Source organism: Plectropomus leopardus, chromosome 19 (assembly GCF_008729295.1).
Source record: "Plectropomus leopardus isolate mb chromosome 19, YSFRI_Pleo_2.0, whole genome shotgun sequence".
NCBI lineage: Eukaryota > Metazoa > Chordata > Actinopteri > Perciformes > Serranidae > Plectropomus > Plectropomus leopardus.
The window spans coordinates 15701239-15721705 of NC_056481.1; the positions used below are offsets into that span (position 1 = coordinate 15701239).

Sequence of the window (20467 nt, forward strand, 5' to 3'; positions counted from 1 at the left end):
ATATGTAAATCAAATCATATCAAACACTGGAAATTGGAAACAAATCTAGTTTTAATTTGATGTAATTTGGAGCTTGAAAAACAGTGCACCAACTGGGGGAGAAAATATGATAATTTTCTAATCATAATATGATAATGATAATTCGCCTGTACCTATAGTGACTCGCGCCACTGCTCCCCCCTTCAAACATCTGTATGGTGCACGCGGATAAAAAAAAAAGATAAACCACAGCCAGCGAGACTGTGCTGTGAGGGAGGGACGGAGGGGGGGACGGAGGGGGGGAGGGCAGAGCAGCACAGAGTTACTGATCGATCAGCCCAGCCTAGTCCCGAGAGAGCCTGAAGCTTCAGAGGAGAAACAACGGTGAGCTTTGTTTCAGTTGCTGTTGGCTGTTTGTTGGGATGGTTTGGAGGAAACTGATGCAGTTAGAAACAAGACATGTCTCAGTTTTCCTCCAAATGTTGTGATAATGATGGAGCGTTTTTTTGCAGTGACGGGGATGGAGTTGGGTCTTCTGCTGTTGATGCTTCTGACCTTAACGGGAAACACATCAGCTGTGCCTGATCAGTTCAGTAGAGCAGTGGTGGGTAAAAAAAAAAAAAAAAAAAAAAAAAAGTGAGAAAAAAAAATTATACTACAACTGTTCAGTGTGTGTAACTGCTTTTCAATTATTGATTCGTTATGTAAGTATTTTGTGTGATTTAGTGCTACTTGGCCTCATTATTGTTTAATTTTCTAATGAAGCAACATGTTTTTCTATATCATATTTATTATTTGGTGTGATTCTAGGTTTTATTATTACATTTTAAATTTTGTGCTAAAGAATCATTTTAAATCATGTCAGTTTAATGATACTTAAAATACAAACAGTGAGGATGATTTCTTTAAACCATCGCCAGATTTGGGGGAAATATCCCATTGTATACTTACCTGCATATGTTATTATTTAAATGTGTGAGGTGCACCAGGCGTATGCCGATGTCTCTCTGATTAATATTTGAAGTAGAGCATCGTATAGAGCCAGTAAAATATGGCAAAGAGGTGCACAGGAAGTTTCCACATGACTCATGAGGGTTTTAAAATGAAAGAAAGACAGACAATACATTAGATCCATATTCTGTAGTGCATTTAGACTATTTTTTATGCCTATTTTCAGGAAAAAGTAGACGTAAAAGTAAAATTTAAACACTAGGTTGTTACTATTAATTTTTGCAGTGTACTGAGAATTCACGCTGTATTCAAGACAATACAATAAGATGATGCACATTTTCAGTGATTACCAAGTATTTTGAACCATGGTAGGCAACATATTCTGGAAATCTGCAAGCTTCCTATGTCCAGTTCCTCAAAAAACAACATATATACTGCTTTTTTTTTTTTTTTTGTGCAACTTCGCATGAATGAACGTCAGTGTGTCATGTGTATGAGAAATAAGAGTTTCACTTCTGTCACCATAACAATTGCCATATTTATACTGCATCCTGTATGATGCTGCAGCTGTCTGCGTCTCTACTTGCATTAAAGTCTGCATAGAGTCAAAGAAGCTCCCAGGTGAAATAATACAGCTTGTTCGTAGTAAGATGACTTGAGTATTTCAAAAATATTGTCAGTTAAAAATGCTGATTGTTTATTTTTGGAAATAAAATGTAAGTATTTTGGAGAACATTTTGCTACTTAATGTGGACATTTCTTGCAGTGTATAACCACCAAAAGACATCTCTTGGCAAGTGAGGCAAAACCCTTGAACTGCAACTACAGTAGAAAGGTGGTTGTGAAGCAGGAGGAAGCGGAGGTTTCACAACCATCTCAGAAACAGATTTTGCCCGTTTTGACAGAGATACCACACCAGATTTATCAGTTCATTCCACCTGCGTTCCACCCTCCGTTCAGTTATTCTGAACAGAACTTGCGGTACGCAAACTGTCAGTTGTATGCTGTTCTTAAGCATCTCACTCAACATAAACAGGATGATAAAATATTAATGAGGAAAAAGCTGACACAATGCAGTGAGATGATCATAGTTCTGATCTATAGTAATGAATATCCTCTGTGACATCAGCTTTTGCCCGTAATCTTTAAGTTGACTCATGTAAAAGATGGATTTCAGTGAAATTGTTGGTTCACAGTGGTTCGGACTGACTTAATTGATACATTAAAGGAATACTTTGTCTGAAAAATGACCACTTTTATGCCAATTGGTCATGCAGAACAGAATGGAAACATGTGAGTTGATAAAAAATTCAACCCCCTTTCAAGTCATGAAAGTCAAAATTAGCTATAGAGACCAAAAACTAAAACCTGTTTATTTCTGTTGTAAAGTTGGGTATTTTGAGGGTCTATGAGGACTGACAGGCCTCAAGTCACCAGTCAAGGAACGTCAATTTTTGGAGCTTCATTTTTCAGCCCAGGAGGTTGCCGCTTGACTCTCACACAACTAGTAAAGTCTAATCCAAGTCACTGAAGTCTGGCTTTGAAGAGAGCAGTGATAAGTTAAAAAAAAAATCATGAATTCAAGGGAACACGTCATGACTAACTGACATTAGGTTATTTTGCTGGTGTATTTTCGAGAAATAATTCACCATTAAAGGAAATCCATGTTTTATTTTGTTCTGGCCAATCATCCTGTGCTGTGGTCATCATTTTATGAGACAACACATTTTTTCTGTTTTCTTGGGGGTTTTTTTGTGCAGGATTGGTTAAGCAGGTATGGCTACCTTCCTCCTCCTGACCCACGCACAAGTAAACTGCAGACCAAAGAGGGGATGGAGAAAGCCATTCGTGTCATGCAGAGATTTGGCGGGGTCCCAGAAACGGGGCAGCTCGGTAAGAACCTCTCAACTTGGATCTATCAGTACAATATATGATAGAAATATTTATATATTTAAGACTTCACATGTCCGGGTTCACATGAGGTCTCAAACTTCCTGTAATCTGCTCTTTAGTTTCATTATACACTATGTGATCAACTTCTCTTCCAGACAATGAAACTCTCAAGCTCATGTCTACGCCTCGTTGCTCTCTCCCCGACATCGTTGGAAGTGAGGACATGCTGAAGAGGAGGAGGAGGAGGAGGAGATACGCCCTGTCAGGCCTAAAGTGGCATAAGACTGACCTCACATGGAGGTGTGTTTCCTGTCATGTTACATTGTGGCTTTTTCTCATCCCTGTATGAATCACAGAGCCACATGCATCGCCCACAACTGCTTCAGATTTTTCTTTATAAAGTTACAGATGAAAATTGGGTGCCAAACAAGATTTAAATACAGTTCAACAAAAGCAAATTTAATTAAATTATTTGAGGAGTCACACAAGCTTATCAGTAGTGTTTCAACTTTTTTGTGTCTCTACTTACAAGATTATATCAAAAACTGGAAACTTGTGTGTTAGTACAACAATCTATCCTAACAAATATAGACACAAGTAGATACAAAATGTTTGTATTGCTTCCACAAATTTAGCTATGGGCATGTTAGAGCTGCATGCCCATTGTACATTTGTGAATTCTTAAGTTATGGTCAAATTAGTACTTTTCAGTATACAAGGAAAAAATAGAAGGATGGATTTTTGGTTGTATGTTAAAAACAATAACAACATCAACTACAAGGCAATTCAAAGTCCTTCACATAAGACATAAATAATGTCTTAAGTGAATGGCATTAGGAAAAACGACAAAACATTTAAATAGGATTTAAAATTGTAAATTAAAACAAGGCTTAAGTTAGTCTGTATTTTTCTTTTGGTAAAAAGTGCTATCTCTTAACTTCTTGTCACTGTCTTGTCTGTGGCACTCAGTCCCTTCTAAAGATGAAAAACATTTGGCCACGTAAATAGTTTCATTTTAATAAGGGCTCATGAATTTCCTTAAAAAGCTGGGCAGTTAAGTTTTTACCAAACATTACTCAAACAGGAGTAAATAGTGCATTTTCTGGGGAAAGGAGCTATTTCCAGCTGCGGATTAATACAGAAGTTACACACAAAAACAGAATGTGTGCAGAATCAATTTAAAATAAACTACAATGCCCATGTTCATAGTTATGAATGTGGCATGTCACCCTGTGTAATCCAGTCACTGATGTGTTGTAATAACATTTAGACAAAAATGCAGCTCTGTATTTGTACTGTACTGTACTCTTTATCAGGTTTAGGCTACATGGTCAACATTTGTTGACAGAGTCGGGTCAGATTACTTCGAAATGAGGTTAGTTACTAACTACAAAACACATGGAAATTTTTGTCATTAGTTAATTGAATTACAAAACAATGCAATCTAATATGAACACTTTGGATTATTTCAAAATTAAATACGGAAAATATTGCACCTTATACAAAAAAATAAAAAGTAAAAAAATGTTTTTAAAAATGGACGCAGCCAAATACTGAACCGTTTTATTAGCGTTCTTTTTTCTCCTGTGAAGTCATCAAGAACAGTTTCACACACCTGAAACACACTGTAACATGTGGTTAATGTTGTAAAATGATTGGTTAGGTTTAGCAACAAAACTGCTCAGCGCGGTGGGAAAAAAGATCATGTTTTGGGTTAAAACAAATGCATAACAGGATGCAAAGATGTCACATGTGAGTGATATCAGTACGTGACTACCAAACATAAGATGCCTAATGTTACAACAACACTGACTTTTGGTTTTAAAATGGACACGAAGTGTGATCTCCTGGCTGAAAGTCCAGTTTTGTCTGACCATACACCTCCCCTCCCCTCTGCCCTCTGCCCTACAAGGAGTCTCTTATTCTTTATATAACATCAGTCGGACTAATCGTCAGGTGTTGCCATGGACAGTTTACACTGGAGTAGCTGAAATTCCAGTGCGTCTCACAGAGATGCTTAAGGGGCCAATCACACAAGGTGCATCATGCCAGGTGCGACCGCTCCAAAAACGCATTGAAGCGCATCCAGAAAAACAGCTGGGAGCGCCTGTGGGCTGGGGCTGCTTGCACTTGGCCAAAAGTGACACTTAAGAACAGTGCGATTTCACACCTTGACCTGAAAAGATGAAAATATTTTAGCTTATATGCCCACCCAAAAACTGCCAGAAAAATGTGTCTTGCAGCAGCAAGAAAGAAGCACCCAACAGGTGCGCTGTACCGTAGGGAAACAAGGATTTTGCTGGCAGCTCTTTTCTAGCAATGTGTCTTGGCATGATTGGCCCCAAAGGCTGCACAACAGGCTGATTTGCTACAAAGATGAGCATTTGTCTGTTAAAACTTATCGAAGCAGCTCAAGCAGGGATGTCCCAAAAGCAGAACAGCAGGAAGGTGGATTCAGAAAAGACAGTTTGATTAAAGGTAACAGGCTTACAGGCAGATGAGATGAATACCAGGTGGGCAGGCAAACAGGCAGAAACAATCACCAGGAAAGCCACAAAGGAACAATATGAGCAGAAAATCCAACAAAAAATTGTGGAAATTTTATCTAAAACACAATGATTGATTGATTGGTTTTATTGAATTGCATACGGAATTTGGTAATAAACAAAAAAAGGGTCAAATTATTAGAACAAAATAAAACAATGCACAGTGAATAGGTCCGTCTACAATGTTGTTAAATAATAAAAAATCTCTCCTTGTCTTCAGTGTCCACAGCTACCCATCGCCCTCCCTCTCACCCGGCCTGCCTAACACTTTAGTGGACAGCATCCTGACTTACGCCTTCAAAGCCTGGAGTGATGCGGCCCCCTTGACTTTCCGTCAGCTGAAGATTGACAGCAGGGGGGCGGCAACCGGAGGCGACATCAGAGTGACTTTTGCCCGCTTGCTTCACGACGACGGGTACCCTTTTGACGGGCAGGGTGGCACCCTGGCCCACGCCTTCTTCCCTGGCAGGGATGAAGTGGCGGGTGACACACACTTTGACGATCATGAGATCTGGAGCTATGGAGGTACTGACTGATAGAAATCTTGATGGATGATGTTGTTAGATGTTGTTAGTCTACCGACGTATAGTAATAAAAAAAAGGAATCTTTGAGCAAAAGAAGAAAAGCAGACTACTTATTCAGTGACATCAAATCATGGTTGTTTATGTGATCCAGTAACACTTCTTCTTCACACCTCCCCAGGTCAGAGCAGCACCACAGACTTGTTCACAGTTGCAGTGCACGAGTTTGGCCACGCTCTCGGCCTGTCCCATTCCTCCTCTGATCCGTCCATCATGAGACCGTATTACCAGGGTCCTGTGGGAGATATCCCCAACTTCCAGCTGGCCCTGGACGACAAGCTGGCCATCCAACAGCTTTATGGTCAGTAACCAGTTGGATAGAGTGCCTGGGATTTTTACATTTATTATAGTGGCAAAAATCGCATAATGTCCATATAAACATGACCACTGGTTTGTGATTTTCTCCAAAATTGCAGAAGTCGCCCTAGTAGACAACTGTTCATTGTTGTCTATGTGAGGATGGCTTTAATAACAAATTACAATTAAATAAAAAAAATAGAGTATTATGTTATCCACAACATTATAAAAAGCCATAAATATCCAATCAAGGGGCCAGAAACTGCCCTCTGATAAAGATACTGTATTTGTTTGGTAATAATGTATGTAAAGGTGCTCTCACACTCAAAGGGGATTTCAACAGTTTCCTTCCTTGTTACAAAAGCATTTGCATCCTGTTTGTAAAACTCCCCTGGCCACTGAGGAGAATGTGGGTCGTTTGCACAATTTTTCTAACGCTGTCATCAGCTTTCACTGCTTCTTCAATGTTGTCTGCTGTCACCATTCTGTTGTAGGTGTGAAGGATGGCAGACCACCAGGAGGTGGTGATCCTGTCAACCCACGCCTGCCCAGCCCACCTCCTCCAAGGCCAACACAGCCGTGAGTAAAGCCAGAGGAAAACCACTGTACATCCATCCAGACAATAAGCACTTATCATTTGCATTTACAAACTATGAATATTCTCCCTATGCACTCAGTGTACTCATGAATGATGATGAGTAATTTAAGAACAGTGGATGCAGATAAAAGCTTTCTGATTGATCCTCACTGTGACAATGTTTGGACTTGTTGTACCCTCTAGTGAATCTTTATCAAACTGCATCCTGTGAAATATAATTTGACTAAACATTTTTGTCTTAGGTCTGACCCCTCATTCCACGAGCGCTGTCAGGGAGGTTTTGACGCAGTGGCAAATATAAGAGGAGAGGTCTTCTTTTTCAAAGGTAAGAAGAAATCCTCAAGAATGCACAAAATAGATATTTCACTCAAAGAAAAATGTACTTCAGAATCTCCCAAATCATTTCTACATTCACGGATCAATTTTTAAACGGGCCTTCTGGGCACCAGACTGGCACATCACAGTGTCAGGGCCTCCCCTGGCCTTTGCCTGCAAAATGTCACTCATATTAACATGTACCAAGCAGGAAAAGACTTCAAAAGACCCCAAAGAGATGCAAAGCAACTGCCAACAGGCTCAAACAAAATGACCAAAAGGAGAAAAAAAGAGCCACAAAATGACTTAAAATGGACTGAAAATGATCTCTGAGACACAAAATAACTACAAATGAGGCAAAACAAACATGAAGAGACAGATTATGACTACAAAGAGTCGCAAATGACCAGAAAAGACACAAAAATACCTCAAAAAGACACAATATTACTTCAAAAAGACACAAAATAACTACAAAAGGGAAAAACAGACATAAAGAGACACAAAATGACTACAAAGACATACAAAACAACCAGAAAAACATTAAATGACCACAAAGAGACACAAAATAAGTACAACTAGGGGCAAAATAACAAAGAGAAACACAAAATTATTATAAAAAGGCATGAAGCAAACAGAAAAGCCACAAACTTACCCTAAAGAGACTAAAAATGACTACAATTAGACACAAACTGACTTTGCAGACACACAATGACTACAACAACAACTAAAAAGAGGCAAAATCACCACAAAGTCCGTGTGTGTTTCCAGTCCGACATAGGAGATGTTGTGGTCGCTTTTATGTGTCTTTGCCCACAGACCCATTGTCTCATAATCTGCCCATGTCTACATTGTTCATGTTACTCTCTTTCTTGGAAAGGTGCACACTTCTGGAGAACTAAGCGGGATGGATCTTTGGTGTCCCTTAATCCGGCTCAGATCAAAAACTTCTGGATTGGCCTCCCGCCAGGAACCAACAAAATTGATGCCGTGTATGAGAGGAAGAGTGACAGCAGGATCATCTTCTTTATCGGTGAGAAAGAAAATTATGCGCTCTTGTGTGGTTTTGCAGAATCTATTTTTTGACAAGTCTGAGTCAGTGGTTAAAGGTGTGAATGCAGTTGGTTCTTTCTCACATCTTGTATGTTATTTTTAATGTGGTGGTTTTGACGAAAGGTGAAATGTGAGCAAGGTCCCTGCAGAACAAGAGCTTCAATAAACTAATAATCTCAAAACAGCACAAATATTAAACACATTGCATTGCAATAACAAACACACTTGAAAGAAACCTGAAAACATCTTCCTAGTTTTTGTCACGTTAAGACAGGAAAATTTGTAGCCAGGGGATTTATTTAATTTTTACAATAAACTTTAAATAAATATCCACAAAAAACAGTATTCTATAATTACGTTGATCTAGTGAATCATCAACTGTGCATGGTAATATTTACAGATGACTTTAAACATTACAAACTTCTCTTTGACTCCAGTTTGCACAAATAAATTCTGAATCCTCACACTTTCCACTATGTGTCCAGGACCTCAGTACTGGGTCTTCAAGGACACGGTTGCTATGAGCGGCTACCCTCGGCCCCTCTCCGAATGGGGCATGAGGACAAGAAGCGGGCAGCTGGTGGAGAGGGTAGATGCAGCCTTCATCTGGGCCCACAATGGCAAGACCTACCTGTTCAGCAGCGGGGAGTTTTGGCGGTTTGATGAGGGCCGTAGGGGTGAACAGGTGACCAGGCAGCTGGAGCCAGGCTACCCACGGGACAACAGCCTTTGGGGAGGAGTGCCCACCCACATGGATGACATCATCAGCTGGGGAGAAGGTAACATTGTGTTCAGAGCAGGGCTGGGTTTTAGTTAAAAAAAATGATACCAGTATAAATACCAGTACACTTAAAATAATACCAATATATTACTTTATTTGATACCTTTTTTTTAACTCCGTTATCTCAAGATTACAAGTTGATTACTTTGTTATCGCACAAACATTGCTGTGTCCAGACTTTTTTTACTCGGGTGACCCAAGTGGGGCACTGAAATTTTCAGTGGTGGCATGAAGTACCACCTCTACTGCAGGCATGTCCGTATAGCATTAATTTACCATTTCTGTCTTAACTACCCATATCTACTTTATTTACTAACACTGCAGTGTCTTGCATTCCTGTTTGCAATCTAGTTTAAAAGATAAATATACTTACCAATCACACCACAACAGAGTGACACCAAACAAATGGAATTACTGAAGTTTATGGCAGCTCTACTCCAAAGCCAAACAGGTCATCTTCCTCTTGTGGCTATTTGGCAGTCTAGACACTACTCAAGCACACTGCTGCCTCTCAGGATTAACACTGAATTGCAGCTATAAACAAAAATTCAGTATTATTCATTGAACAGTTGAAACTGACTGGGCAGATAGCCAATCATTACGGGGTATCACCCGGGGTGGCCGATCAGATTTTAGGGGTGACCTGTGCCACCCCAGACCACTGCCCTAGACACTCCCCTGCTCAAGAAAAGGAGCTTTTTTATTTCAAGATAACGAGATGTTTCAAAAAGGTCATAACAGTGTCCTCTTGTGTGCATTGATATATTTGTTTTCAATAAACAATATTATAATAATAAAAAAAAAAAAAAAAAAAAAAAAAAAAAAAAAAAAAAAAAAAAAAAACAAGACAGAAAGACAAAACAACCTTTATTTCAAAATAACAAAATAAAACAACCTTCGGTTTTCTCGTGATAACGGGTTAATTTCATGATCATGAGATGACAAGGCTTGTTTTCTCAGGATAGCCAAATTATTAACTCATAATCTCAATATGATTAAAAAATTAAAAATTAAAAATCATTAATGGCCGTCCTCGGCTTCCATAGGTATCTATCATGCCAATAGAAACATTCACTTGTTTAAAATGCCACCAGATGCCAATAATAATAATAATAATAAACAAAACCATAACAGAGTTTGTTTTTAGGGTGATGACATTCTGATATGGAAGGTATGAGGTGTCATAGCATGGAAAAGAACAATGTATTTCATTACTATTTGTGCAGTGGTGAAGAAAGTATCCAGATCCCCTGCTTAATAAAGTGACTCTGTAGATTTAAAAAAAAAAAAAAAAAAAAATTTTTACCCACAAGTTGGCAAAATGGAGCCATGTTTTTTTTTTTTGTTTTTTTTTTACAAGTGGCTTCCTATTTATTCACACAGACAGCATGATTCACATCTTCACACTATTCTGCTGATCAACAATTGGTGGCGGTGATGCACTAACAAATATACCAATGTGCCAACAAGAGCAGTGAAGTATTTGAGTTATCAGGCTGTTTTATTCATTGTGAGATGAGGAAAAAAAAAGATTTGCGAGTCACACTGTATCTGCTGCTCTTTAGGAGATGCCTACTTCTTCAAGGACAACCTTTACTGGGTGCTAAAGAATGGAGGGCTGAACCAGGAGGTCGTCATTCCTAAATCCACTGCTGTGGACTGGCTCAGATGTCCAGCTCCGCCTGCAACCTCCACTCCTAAAATCCCAAAGCAGTGCAACTGTGACTTGAAGGGATCTTCATCATTTTTAAGAGGCAGCTGTGTCCTCCTGATCTCTGTTTTATTGGTCATTTACGAATTGATTAGAAAATAGATACCAGAGTTTCTAGTAGTGGAGGCAGGCTGTTTTTGTATCACTTCCCTTATTCTAATGGAGTGTAATAGAGGCTCTTTAAATAATCAAACACTCACAGTACATTACAACCCACAAGCTGGTTTCAAGTTACACCCTAGTGTCATAAAAATGTTAAATATCTGCCTTTTACTTTAGCATAAGGCCTGTATTACTGTAAATAATTTACCTTATCAGAGCATATTGCTGACCGTGAAAAGAGTACATTTTGTGTCCTCCCTCCATCTAGCTATTGAATTTCAACCCCTCCTTTTTCGAAACTAAGTATTGAATTTTGTAGAGCCTCTATAGGAGAATGCATGGAAATGTGACACTGAGGGCTACTCCCTCATAATGGGGCCTTACCCAAACACCTAGTGTTTGGACAATAAACAGACCACACAAAAACACTGAAGTGCCACAGTCAGATTCTTTATCAAAGGTCATTTTTTAAAATTCAAAGCAGATTTTTAAAGATATGCAGTACAAAGAGAAATATGGTAAAATAAACTTGCAGATTGTGTTGTGGTTTGTTGTTGCCCCGTTTGTTTTACAGCTTTATGTTGTACATAACTTTTACTCATGGACACTGGGATGAGCAAGAAGAAAAAATAACTTTTTCTTGAAAGTTGAGCGGATAAAATGTTTATGCTTATTAAAAGAGTTATTGCATCGGTTCTGCCAACGGAGATGTGGACTCAGTTAAAAGCAATCAGTCGTTTACTTGGTAAGAGTTCAAAGCACCGAACAGGAACTCAGTCAAACTCAGCACAAAGGGCATTGGCAGTCACCTGGGAAAACCATCCCGACAACATGAGCTCAATATTCTGTTTCTTTTCCTTTGTCATTCTAAACTCTCTGCCGCCCAAAATACTCTCAGTAATGGTTTTGGAAGACAAACATCTTCAGCCAATCCCGACGTTAGAACTCGCCTCCTCTACACAAATACATTGTAAGCGGTGAAACAACAATGAACATGGATTTGTACCGGGGAACATCTTCTTCATCACCAACAGAGCCAGTTGATAAATCAAGCTTTTGCCAAATCTCTGCGACTGCATCCTCTTGCTCTTGTTTAATTGTTGTAATCAACTCTATCACTGAATTAACTTCACTTATTGCGCGTTTACTCTGCTAATGTTAGAGTTAGCACTTTTGCTCCAGGAGCAGCCATTACTGTTCTGCAAGCAGCTGCCTTCATGCCACATCATCACCTATAATGTAGTCCCTGATTTGCTGCCTATATTTTCAGCCATAGTGGGGATGCCTGATTGGCCCGGCCTGATTTTGTGCTCTGGAAGGTGTTTGGGGTGGCAGTAAGTGCAGACTGATACAGAGAGAAACAGAATGTTGAGCTCAAGTCATCAGAATAGTTTTACCAGGCTAACTAACACAAAGGGAGGGGTATCTTGTGAAACTTTAAAAAACCGAAAGCATCCATTTGTACCAGCTGTGTTGGCATAGTTTGCCATTAACAGGGCTAAATAATGCTCCAAATCTTGGCTAAATTTCAGTGAGGGTAAGGGGGGTTCCTTGACCTTTCACCCTAAGAAAGCTGAATGAGAGTGAGTGCGATGGGTACTCACTAGTCCTTTTTAAACTTGAGAAAGCTTGTTCCCAGGAAATGTTTTGTTCCTTACAATCAATGTACTCCTTCAAATTAATCAAATTAAAGGACAACCAACCTATGTGATGAGCAATGAAATAGCAAATGTACAGATGCATAACACATTCAAACAAGATTATTGTGGAACTCAAACTGAGTCGGTATTAGTCCATGCACAAAAGATAATTAGTAACATTATCTGTAAAATAAGAAAGAAAATTATATCAGTATTTGATTCCTTAACTCTTCATACTTACATAGTTTTCTATTCAGGAGATGTTAATGACTTTAAAAAAAATGGATGAAGACTAAAGATTGCAAAATGACTTCACAGATGTAGCTGTTGTAACAATCAAACACATTTAAACTTTGTTTTTTTTCACATTTCATTTCTTTTTTACAGATATAATTACTTATCATGTAAAAAGAAATGTTTTTATTCTTGCATTTGATTATTTAAACTTTCTGTCACTTTGATCCAGCTAAGGTGGAGCTAAGCTCTGCAGATGTAATGCAGTAAATCATTTTATGCTTAAAGTTATGGTTTAATTAAAATGTGTTGTTTTTTTTTTTCAGGTGAAGTCAGATGTAGCTATTATAAAATTGTTATTTGCACTCTAGCTGCAAGTCTGTATGCAAGAAATCAACAAATGGGATCAATTTTAAGTGACTGTTGGAATATATCATTATTAAAATGTTGGACTTCTTAATATTAGTTTTCTCTTTGTGTGTTGTGTCTTTAAACTTTACCTCCTGATCTCAGCACCTTCAGAAGCTGTTTTTTTGTTACACACCTATCTCACAGTGCACCCACATAACTCACATGATATGATCAGTTTTTACAATAGCGAGCATGCTGATCATTTTCCAGTGACAGTCCGGTATGGGCCGTTCTGGATCATTGATTTGTATCTTCATTAGGACCTCCCCTCCCCCTGCCTCGTGAGATATTATCTCAGAAATATGTGGTAAAAATATAGAGGAGGAAGTGGAGTGGAATGATAAAGTATCTGACGGCTGTTTAGCCTGATGAATGAGTGTCTGTTGTTTCTCACTGCTGGTTCACATTTTTCATCGGACTCCCGTCAGATGGCTTGATCTGAGATTCTACAGTAAACACCATATTTAAAGGTTAAGTGATGCACATGTGAAAGCTTGAGTTTTAAAATGAAAATCTGTTTCTTGTTTCGATGTCTTTGCCTTTACATTCACACTAAAATGAAAAACTGTGCACGCTCACTTCAAAGACCTTCATCTTTTCTTTCTCTTCTGAACATAGTATATGTTATTGACAATACGTCTAGTTGAGCATTTAATCTCTTGCTTGAAGCACATTGTAGTTCTTCGAGGAAGTTTGGACAGTTGTGTTTACTCTGTATTTCAACAGGTAAATGTTCAGGTAAGCTCTTAAGTGGCTTGCGTCATTTGATGAGGTCAAAAAGCACTACACTAACATCCTCACAGATTTCAGTTATGAGGAAATAACATGACATGATTCAAAGTGCGATCTTTGAAGTAAGAGTACACCCTCTTTGATGGCAGGCCTTTATGCCATCTAATGTTTTGTGAAATATAAGGTTAAGCATTCTCAAAGCTTTGTCTTGAGTGTCAAGCTCAAGTTCAGCAACAATAGGGATTAAATTTAATACTGTTAGACGATGCCATTAAAAAAAAATATACCCAGAAGTTTTCCACTTTTCTAACATTCATTTCAAGCTTTTTTTCTTCAGAGCAAGATAAATGAACAACCGAGTTTGACACAATACCATTTTATTTTAGAAAGGCATATGATCAAGAGGTCACAGTTCTGTTACATGTACAAGTAGTGCAACTCAAGGCCAAAGGGAAAAATAAAGTAACGTACGCATATCACTGTGATAATTAATGGTGTTCATTTGATTGAGCGATACAGCAATCCTTCATCACACTCACTATGTTTAAGCAGCACGGTGTCATTTAAGTGTTCAGCTTGGCAATGCAGCTACATTTTATCTGCCAATGTTATCTATGTAATCACTGAGAACAAAATAAAAGCATCAGGTAGACAAAATACTGACACACTGCAGGATTTCTAAGGTGACAAAACTACATCTTTCCAGTAAACATGTATAGTGCAAGTGCATTCCTTTCTCAGGCTCCTGAATGTAGCTTTGGCAGCTCAGAAAGAGACATGACATATACTTCAATTTCTCACCACAACATGCTAAATTCTTATATGTAACACATTTTCACATAAATCGATCAAGTGAGACACGCAACAGATTAAAATCTGATTATTGATAAATATTGTTTACAGCTAGAGGCAATATGACAGACAGCCACATAAGAGCTACATTGGAAAGAAACACAGTTTTTGTAGCGTTAAGGCCCAATTTTGCTTAGATGGTGTTATATCCATACTGCGACTTACATACTGAATCTGACGCGCAAATGATGAGAAGGTCAGTGCATACTTTATGTAAAAAAAGTATAGACAGTGTTTAAGTCAGACAAACCATATAGGAGGGGGGTATGGAGATAGAACATAAGTTTTGGCATTGAAAATTAAATTTGGCATTGAAAACAAACACTGGCAGTGAAAAACATCCACTGAAAAAATAAAATGGGCATTAAAAATGAAAAACCTATCAAAATAATCAATGACAAATCTATCTTTTCCTCCATGTTACTCTTTTCAGTGACAGTATTGTTAATTTCTTTTTCCAATTTTGTTTTTTTCCCTTATAAACTCAGTCCATTTTGGCATGGAAGGGCAAAGAGGAAGATGGTGTGATTTACATTTTAGCCTGTGTCTAAACTGACACTGAAAAAAGTGTCATGAACAAAAAAAAACTAGATTGTCATTGAAAAAAAATAGGTTTTATTGCCCATTATTTTTCTGGGGATTTTTTTCAGTGCCAGTCTCCTTGATCAATACTAAACTTTATTTTTCTGCTAAAACTAATTCACTGTTCAAGCTTCACAGATGGGAATGATATGAATGATAGCGAAAGGGGTGTATCCTCCTTGCAAACAGGTTTAAGTGGCTGAGATGTCACAGTGTCAAACTTTTTTGGCTCTAACTCCTCCCCAGAAGAAAGCTTAGAGCCATCAGCCCCAGAGAGTAGCAGCTCTTGGGAGCGCTGGCGGATGAGCTGCTAGGCTGGGTTGTCACTCTTTGTGCTGGCTGGACGTTCCTGAAGACATTGGTCATATATTCTGATGAACTGTTGCCAATACGTACGGTGCGGCTGAAGCTGTTAATCTGAAAACAAAATTTGAAGCACTGTTAAGGGCATTTGTGTTGACAGTTCTGGCCATTGTAACTGAAGATGCACCACCAAAATGAAAACTTACCACATCTTCGCTGACTTTGATTGTGTCCTTAAACACAGTCCAAACCACAGCCTCATTGCAATTGGGGGTGGTCAAAGAGCCAAGGTAGCGGTAATAGTTGGTGGTATTCACTCCAACCAGGAGATCTTGTAGTGAGATACCAGCTTTCACTGGAACGGAGGTGTCTGAGTGCAAAAACACAACCTCTAAAGGGACTGTAGCACTTGCTTTTTTATTCAAAAACATTAAATTCTCTGCAAGAAAACAAATAAAATATCTGCTTACTGCTGGTAGTGATGTTGGCCAGGTAGGAGCTCAAAGTTTTCCAGCTTGCGGGTTGACCTGTTGCAGTGCCTGGCATAACCTGAAAAGCATACATACTGGTTTCATTACGCTCAAATTTGTTTTCCAGCTCTGTGGAGGAACAAATGCTTCATTTGACAACAATGTAGTGACAAATTTAACTATAAGAACAGTTGCAAGAAGCAGATTGCAAACAAAAAGTTCTTAAAAAGCTTGTTTGACTTTCTGCAATAGATAGATAGAGCAATGAGGTTAGAGAGAAAGAGCTTTTTTGCTTTATAAAAACTTGACATGCATTTTTTTCACCTCAATTAGGAAACCAAGAGCAGCAAGTCCTGTAGAGTTTGCGATAGCTAGAGTTGTGTTTCCATTGAAGGATGACGCGCTGTTTACAATGTGTAACTGGGGGAGGGAAGTAAAGAAAATACATTGTAATTTGAATTTAAAGGTAAAACCTATAACTGAAAATGAGATTAAGACTGTATACTACCTCCATGGGGTAGCGCTTGCCATTCACAGTGTGCTCGGACCCGGGGACAGAGGTACCATTACCCCAGTGCAAGTGGAACTGCAGGCTGTCGTAGCGCTCTTTCAGACCTCCTCCTGTAACCCCAAGACCACTGGCGAGGGTGACTTTGACTGGAAGAGGATGGAACAAAAGACTGGATTTAAATCAAGATTGTGGAGAAAAGGAGAAAATGGATTCATCAATGAAATGTTGTTATCACTGGCATAATCATTTTTGTTGTACAAAGTCTTGGTTTGTGACAAAAGGAAATCTAACTGCCATTTTCAAAAACCTCAAGAAAATATTAACTTCCAGGCAAATCCTTTAAAAACAACACTTCCTTTTCACATTACCAAATACAATTAGAGCATCTGACACCTTTTAAAGATGAGTTTCTGCCCACACCCACTGCTCACCTGTCTTGCCAGTGTTTTTGATTTCTACAAGGGAGGAATTGCTGCTGTAGTTATGAAAGGTGAATGCAGTCAGGCTGGAGTCAGCTTTGGCGTTTGCTGTCACAATGTCAATGGGCGACTGTCGGCTACCATTGCAAAACCTAGGAGCAATGGTTGCCCATTGAGTGTCATCTAGAAATAGGGGGAAAAAAAGACTTTCAGTTGCTGAGAAGGAGCAGCGGTTTGAAGATGATAGTGACTATTATAGAGATGAAGGAAGATTACTCACTGCAGGTTGGGAGGTGATAACACCAGGCTGGAAAAGGAGGGTGGAAAAAAAAGGATTAAGTTACTCTCACTCATGAAAACAGTCTACAAAGAGGCGTACTGAGTCATTATAGATTCAAGAATTTTTTTTTTTCCCAAAAAGAAGGTTAAAATACCTACCGACTCTGGAGGCACAGTGGGCGCTTGGCACGATTGCGCACAGCGCGAGGGCAGCTACAAACCACTTCATCTAAAATTGCGCACACACAAAAAATCCAAACAGCTTTTTCAACCAAAGAAATGACATCCACATTAAGGTCTCGTCAAGAAAATGCCCCTATAATCTCGCAATTATCTAAATATGAAAATAAATGCTTAGTTTCATTGAATTTTAGTGGGTTTCAAATTGGCACAACATGCCAAATGCAGTGAATTCGCCAATTACGCAAACATTTTTAAATATCACATCCACTTTTTAAATAATAGCAGCAAATAATATTTCAATTAAAATTATCACAATGTAATGCAGAATTTAAGAGTGATACCGCCTAGACAACAAAGATCCCCAAGTGCGCAAAGCACAGTCCCTTTCTGACAATTAGATATATTGGACGCAGCTGAATCCAGTCGACCGGAGCAGCAGAGTGTCTTACCTTTGACGCACCTGTACCTCCTCTGTGTCAGAAAACAACTGTGGAGTCTCATTTTCCCGCTTTATATTCGCTCAACCCATCAGATAGCTGCTCTGACACCGCCTATAGGTGACACCTCAGTGGGTCCTTAGGGCTTCACCTCCGTCAAAGAATGTACTAATAGATAAGTAGAGGAGCACTGTTTGTTCTTGGGGATTTCTAAAAATACTTATGCTGGGAACAGGAAATATAATTATTGCTGTTAAATGTATCATATGAATAAAAAAGACATGGTTAAATGAAACTGCAGGTCAGCTATATTTAAGAGTTATGCTGGGAAATTGTTTGATCAATGAACATGAGATATAATCATTGCTGTTAAATGTAATATGTGAAGATATGGTTAAATAAAACGGCAGCCAATTAAAAAATAGAACCACCTCATATGTAACATAAGTGAAAAAAGTAGAATAACTTTAAACATGTAATTGTGATCATTATGAATATATTTTTTTCTCTAGCTTTTTAAAAATCTTTTTCTTAATCTACTTATTTATTGCAATTTACGTTGCTCATTGGCTTTTTTCCTATGTTTTTGAGAGAAATCGCTCCAATATGCTCAGGATTCAAAGGTTGAGATATTTGTGAAAGTCCTCTGAAAGCAGCACAAGAGAGTGATGTCATTTCAGGTTTCAAAGGGTTAATTCATTGTCAGTAATATCCTTGAAAAAGGCCACTTTCCTGATTCTTTGCTGATACCACAAACAGCTGTTGCGTTTATTTACTATCGCATGACATGGTGAAAGAACTAACATCAGAAAAAAATGGGAACATAAAAAGGGCAATACTTTACTGAGTTTGCAGTATTTTATGTTGCAGGTCTGAGGACTATGTTTGCCAAAGGATGATTAAAACTGCAAAGACCAAACAGAAACATTTCCACACAGACTGTCTCGGGAGATTGTCCTCACCAAAATCCCACATCTGTCACTTGCACAAATGTTTCAACATTTTTTTGTTGTCAAGTAACCTCTTGAGGATGTTTGAATAATTCCTGCTCTCTCAGTAGCAAAGGTTGAAGCGTTGTGATGTAATGTTGAAAACTGTCTTAAGGAAGGGGACTGGGGTAGCTGGATTGGTGTTCAAAGCATGTGACCTAGCGTGTTTGACATAGTTGTTTTAAATGCTTACATAAATGGACACCCGTAAAACCGATTGATGGATATGTCCATAGTAAGGCCAGCAGAATCCTGTAAGGGAGATCTGGACCAGACAGTCGTTGATGTCATTTGGATGGTATGCTTCTTCAGTATTTCCTATTTTTTTCTTTAAAACCAGTCACACTGGCTGCATAATTATATCTTAAGATGTCCTTCCTTGTTTTTTCAGGCTGCATCAGCCCAGCCCATTGATGTTTTTGTTAAGGCACCCTGTTGCAACTATTTTCTCACGAAGTCAATAAACCTGGCTGCTCTTCAATGAGGAGCAGAAAGTCCCATTTTGAGTCCATAACATGACTCCCGAGTGGGCAAAGTGTAGTCTAATTTGCCTAGGTTTGAGAAGAAGTATTATCACTGTCATTTCTGGGAAACTCTATTTAATTATCACATTTCACTTGAAATTAGGCTGGAAGCAATTATAAACACATATGATTCTCAGTTGAATACACAGTCATAGGTGTGATAATTGAAGTAAAAATAAAGATGAAAGTGTCATGATGCTGCATCAGAGCTAGAAGCGGCAATGTTTGCAGTATATATTTTAGTATATTTTTGCTCATGTGATTGACAGTTACAAAAAGTCACTAAACTGCAATTTGTGAAGTTTTTGTTATTTTTCATAATTCCCTGGAGCAGCGTGACATGGATGAAGATGTCAGAGCCAGAATCAACAAGGCAAGGGCTTCATTCATCCAACTGAAGAGTGTTTGGAGCTTTAAAACATTAGCCAGAAGACAACATTCACTTCCTCCAGCTCCAACACTAAACCTACAATCAATTTCTGATCAGAGACATGGAGTAAAACCACAATCACAATGATGACAACGATGATTCATTAAAACTGCCTGAGGCACTTCTTATGAGTTGTTATTCTGCTGAATCAGCCACACCCTTTGGATTTCTTACATGGACATCAGTTTTTTTTTGCTTCCTGCCCTGCTGAACAACTTTCACAGAAACTGAGTGGAATTGATAGACAAAGTCCTGAAAAATTGGAATAAATGAAGCATTCGTGAGATATGACAAAAAGTATAACTCAAGGGCTTGTGGAAACCCTGGTTGGTGGGACGTGCCACTTTCATGTGATATTGAAAGACAGCAGCAACAAGCGAGGAGAAATGTTCTGAAGGTTGTTGAGGGTGTGAAGTACTTTGAGCAGCAATGTCTGGCTTTTTGAAGTGTGAAGGGGACTGGAAATTTCAGCCAGCTTCTAAAATACAGGGAAGAGTGTGATGCAGAGCTGACCACCTGGCTGAAAGGTTACTTTGATCTCAATAGTCTCTCAATGAAAAACAACATTTTTGAATGTGGTGGGCCATAGAGCTTTGATTCTCTGCCTGAACCCAATTGGACCTGATATGTCCTGCCGGATACAAGCCGGGCTGTAATTTCTTAAAA

At 38.7% G+C, this 20467-nt stretch overlaps 2 protein-coding genes across 3 annotated transcripts; one reads left to right on the forward strand and one right to left on the reverse strand.

Annotated features, from left to right (window-relative positions):
- The first annotated feature begins 299 nt into the window (after positions 1-299).
- On the forward strand, positions 300-11600 carry mmp25b (matrix metallopeptidase 25b). 2 transcript variants are annotated; one of them, XM_042508228.1, is made up of 11 exons: positions 300-363; positions 492-583; positions 2691-2823; positions 2979-3123; positions 5590-5894; positions 6073-6252; positions 6743-6827; positions 7089-7171; positions 8039-8191; positions 8697-8990; positions 10558-11600. In XM_042508228.1, exons 2-11 carry the CDS (start codon positions 500-502, stop codon positions 10803-10805), a joined length of 1710 nt encoding a protein of 569 aa, XP_042364162.1. In that variant the 5' UTR covers positions 300-363; positions 492-499; the 3' UTR covers positions 10806-11600. The 2 variants fall into 2 exon arrangements, with proteins under 2 accessions (XP_042364162.1, XP_042364161.1); XM_042508227.1 differs by lacking the exon at positions 300-363 and having other exon boundaries at positions 398-583.
- Positions 11601-15296: 3696 nt separating this feature from the next.
- Positions 15297-17920, reverse strand: ca15b (carbonic anhydrase XVb). Its single transcript, XM_042507861.1, has 9 exons — positions 17871-17920; positions 17398-17467; positions 17240-17266; positions 16972-17142; positions 16538-16686; positions 16354-16449; positions 16030-16108; positions 15766-15929; positions 15297-15673 (listed from the first exon to the last, which is right to left on the reverse strand). The coding sequence occupies exons 2-9, from the start codon at positions 17465-17467 to the stop codon at positions 15488-15490; spliced, it is 942 nt and encodes a 313-aa protein (XP_042363795.1). The 5' UTR covers positions 17871-17920; the 3' UTR covers positions 15297-15487.
- Positions 17921-20467: the final 2547 nt, after the last annotated feature.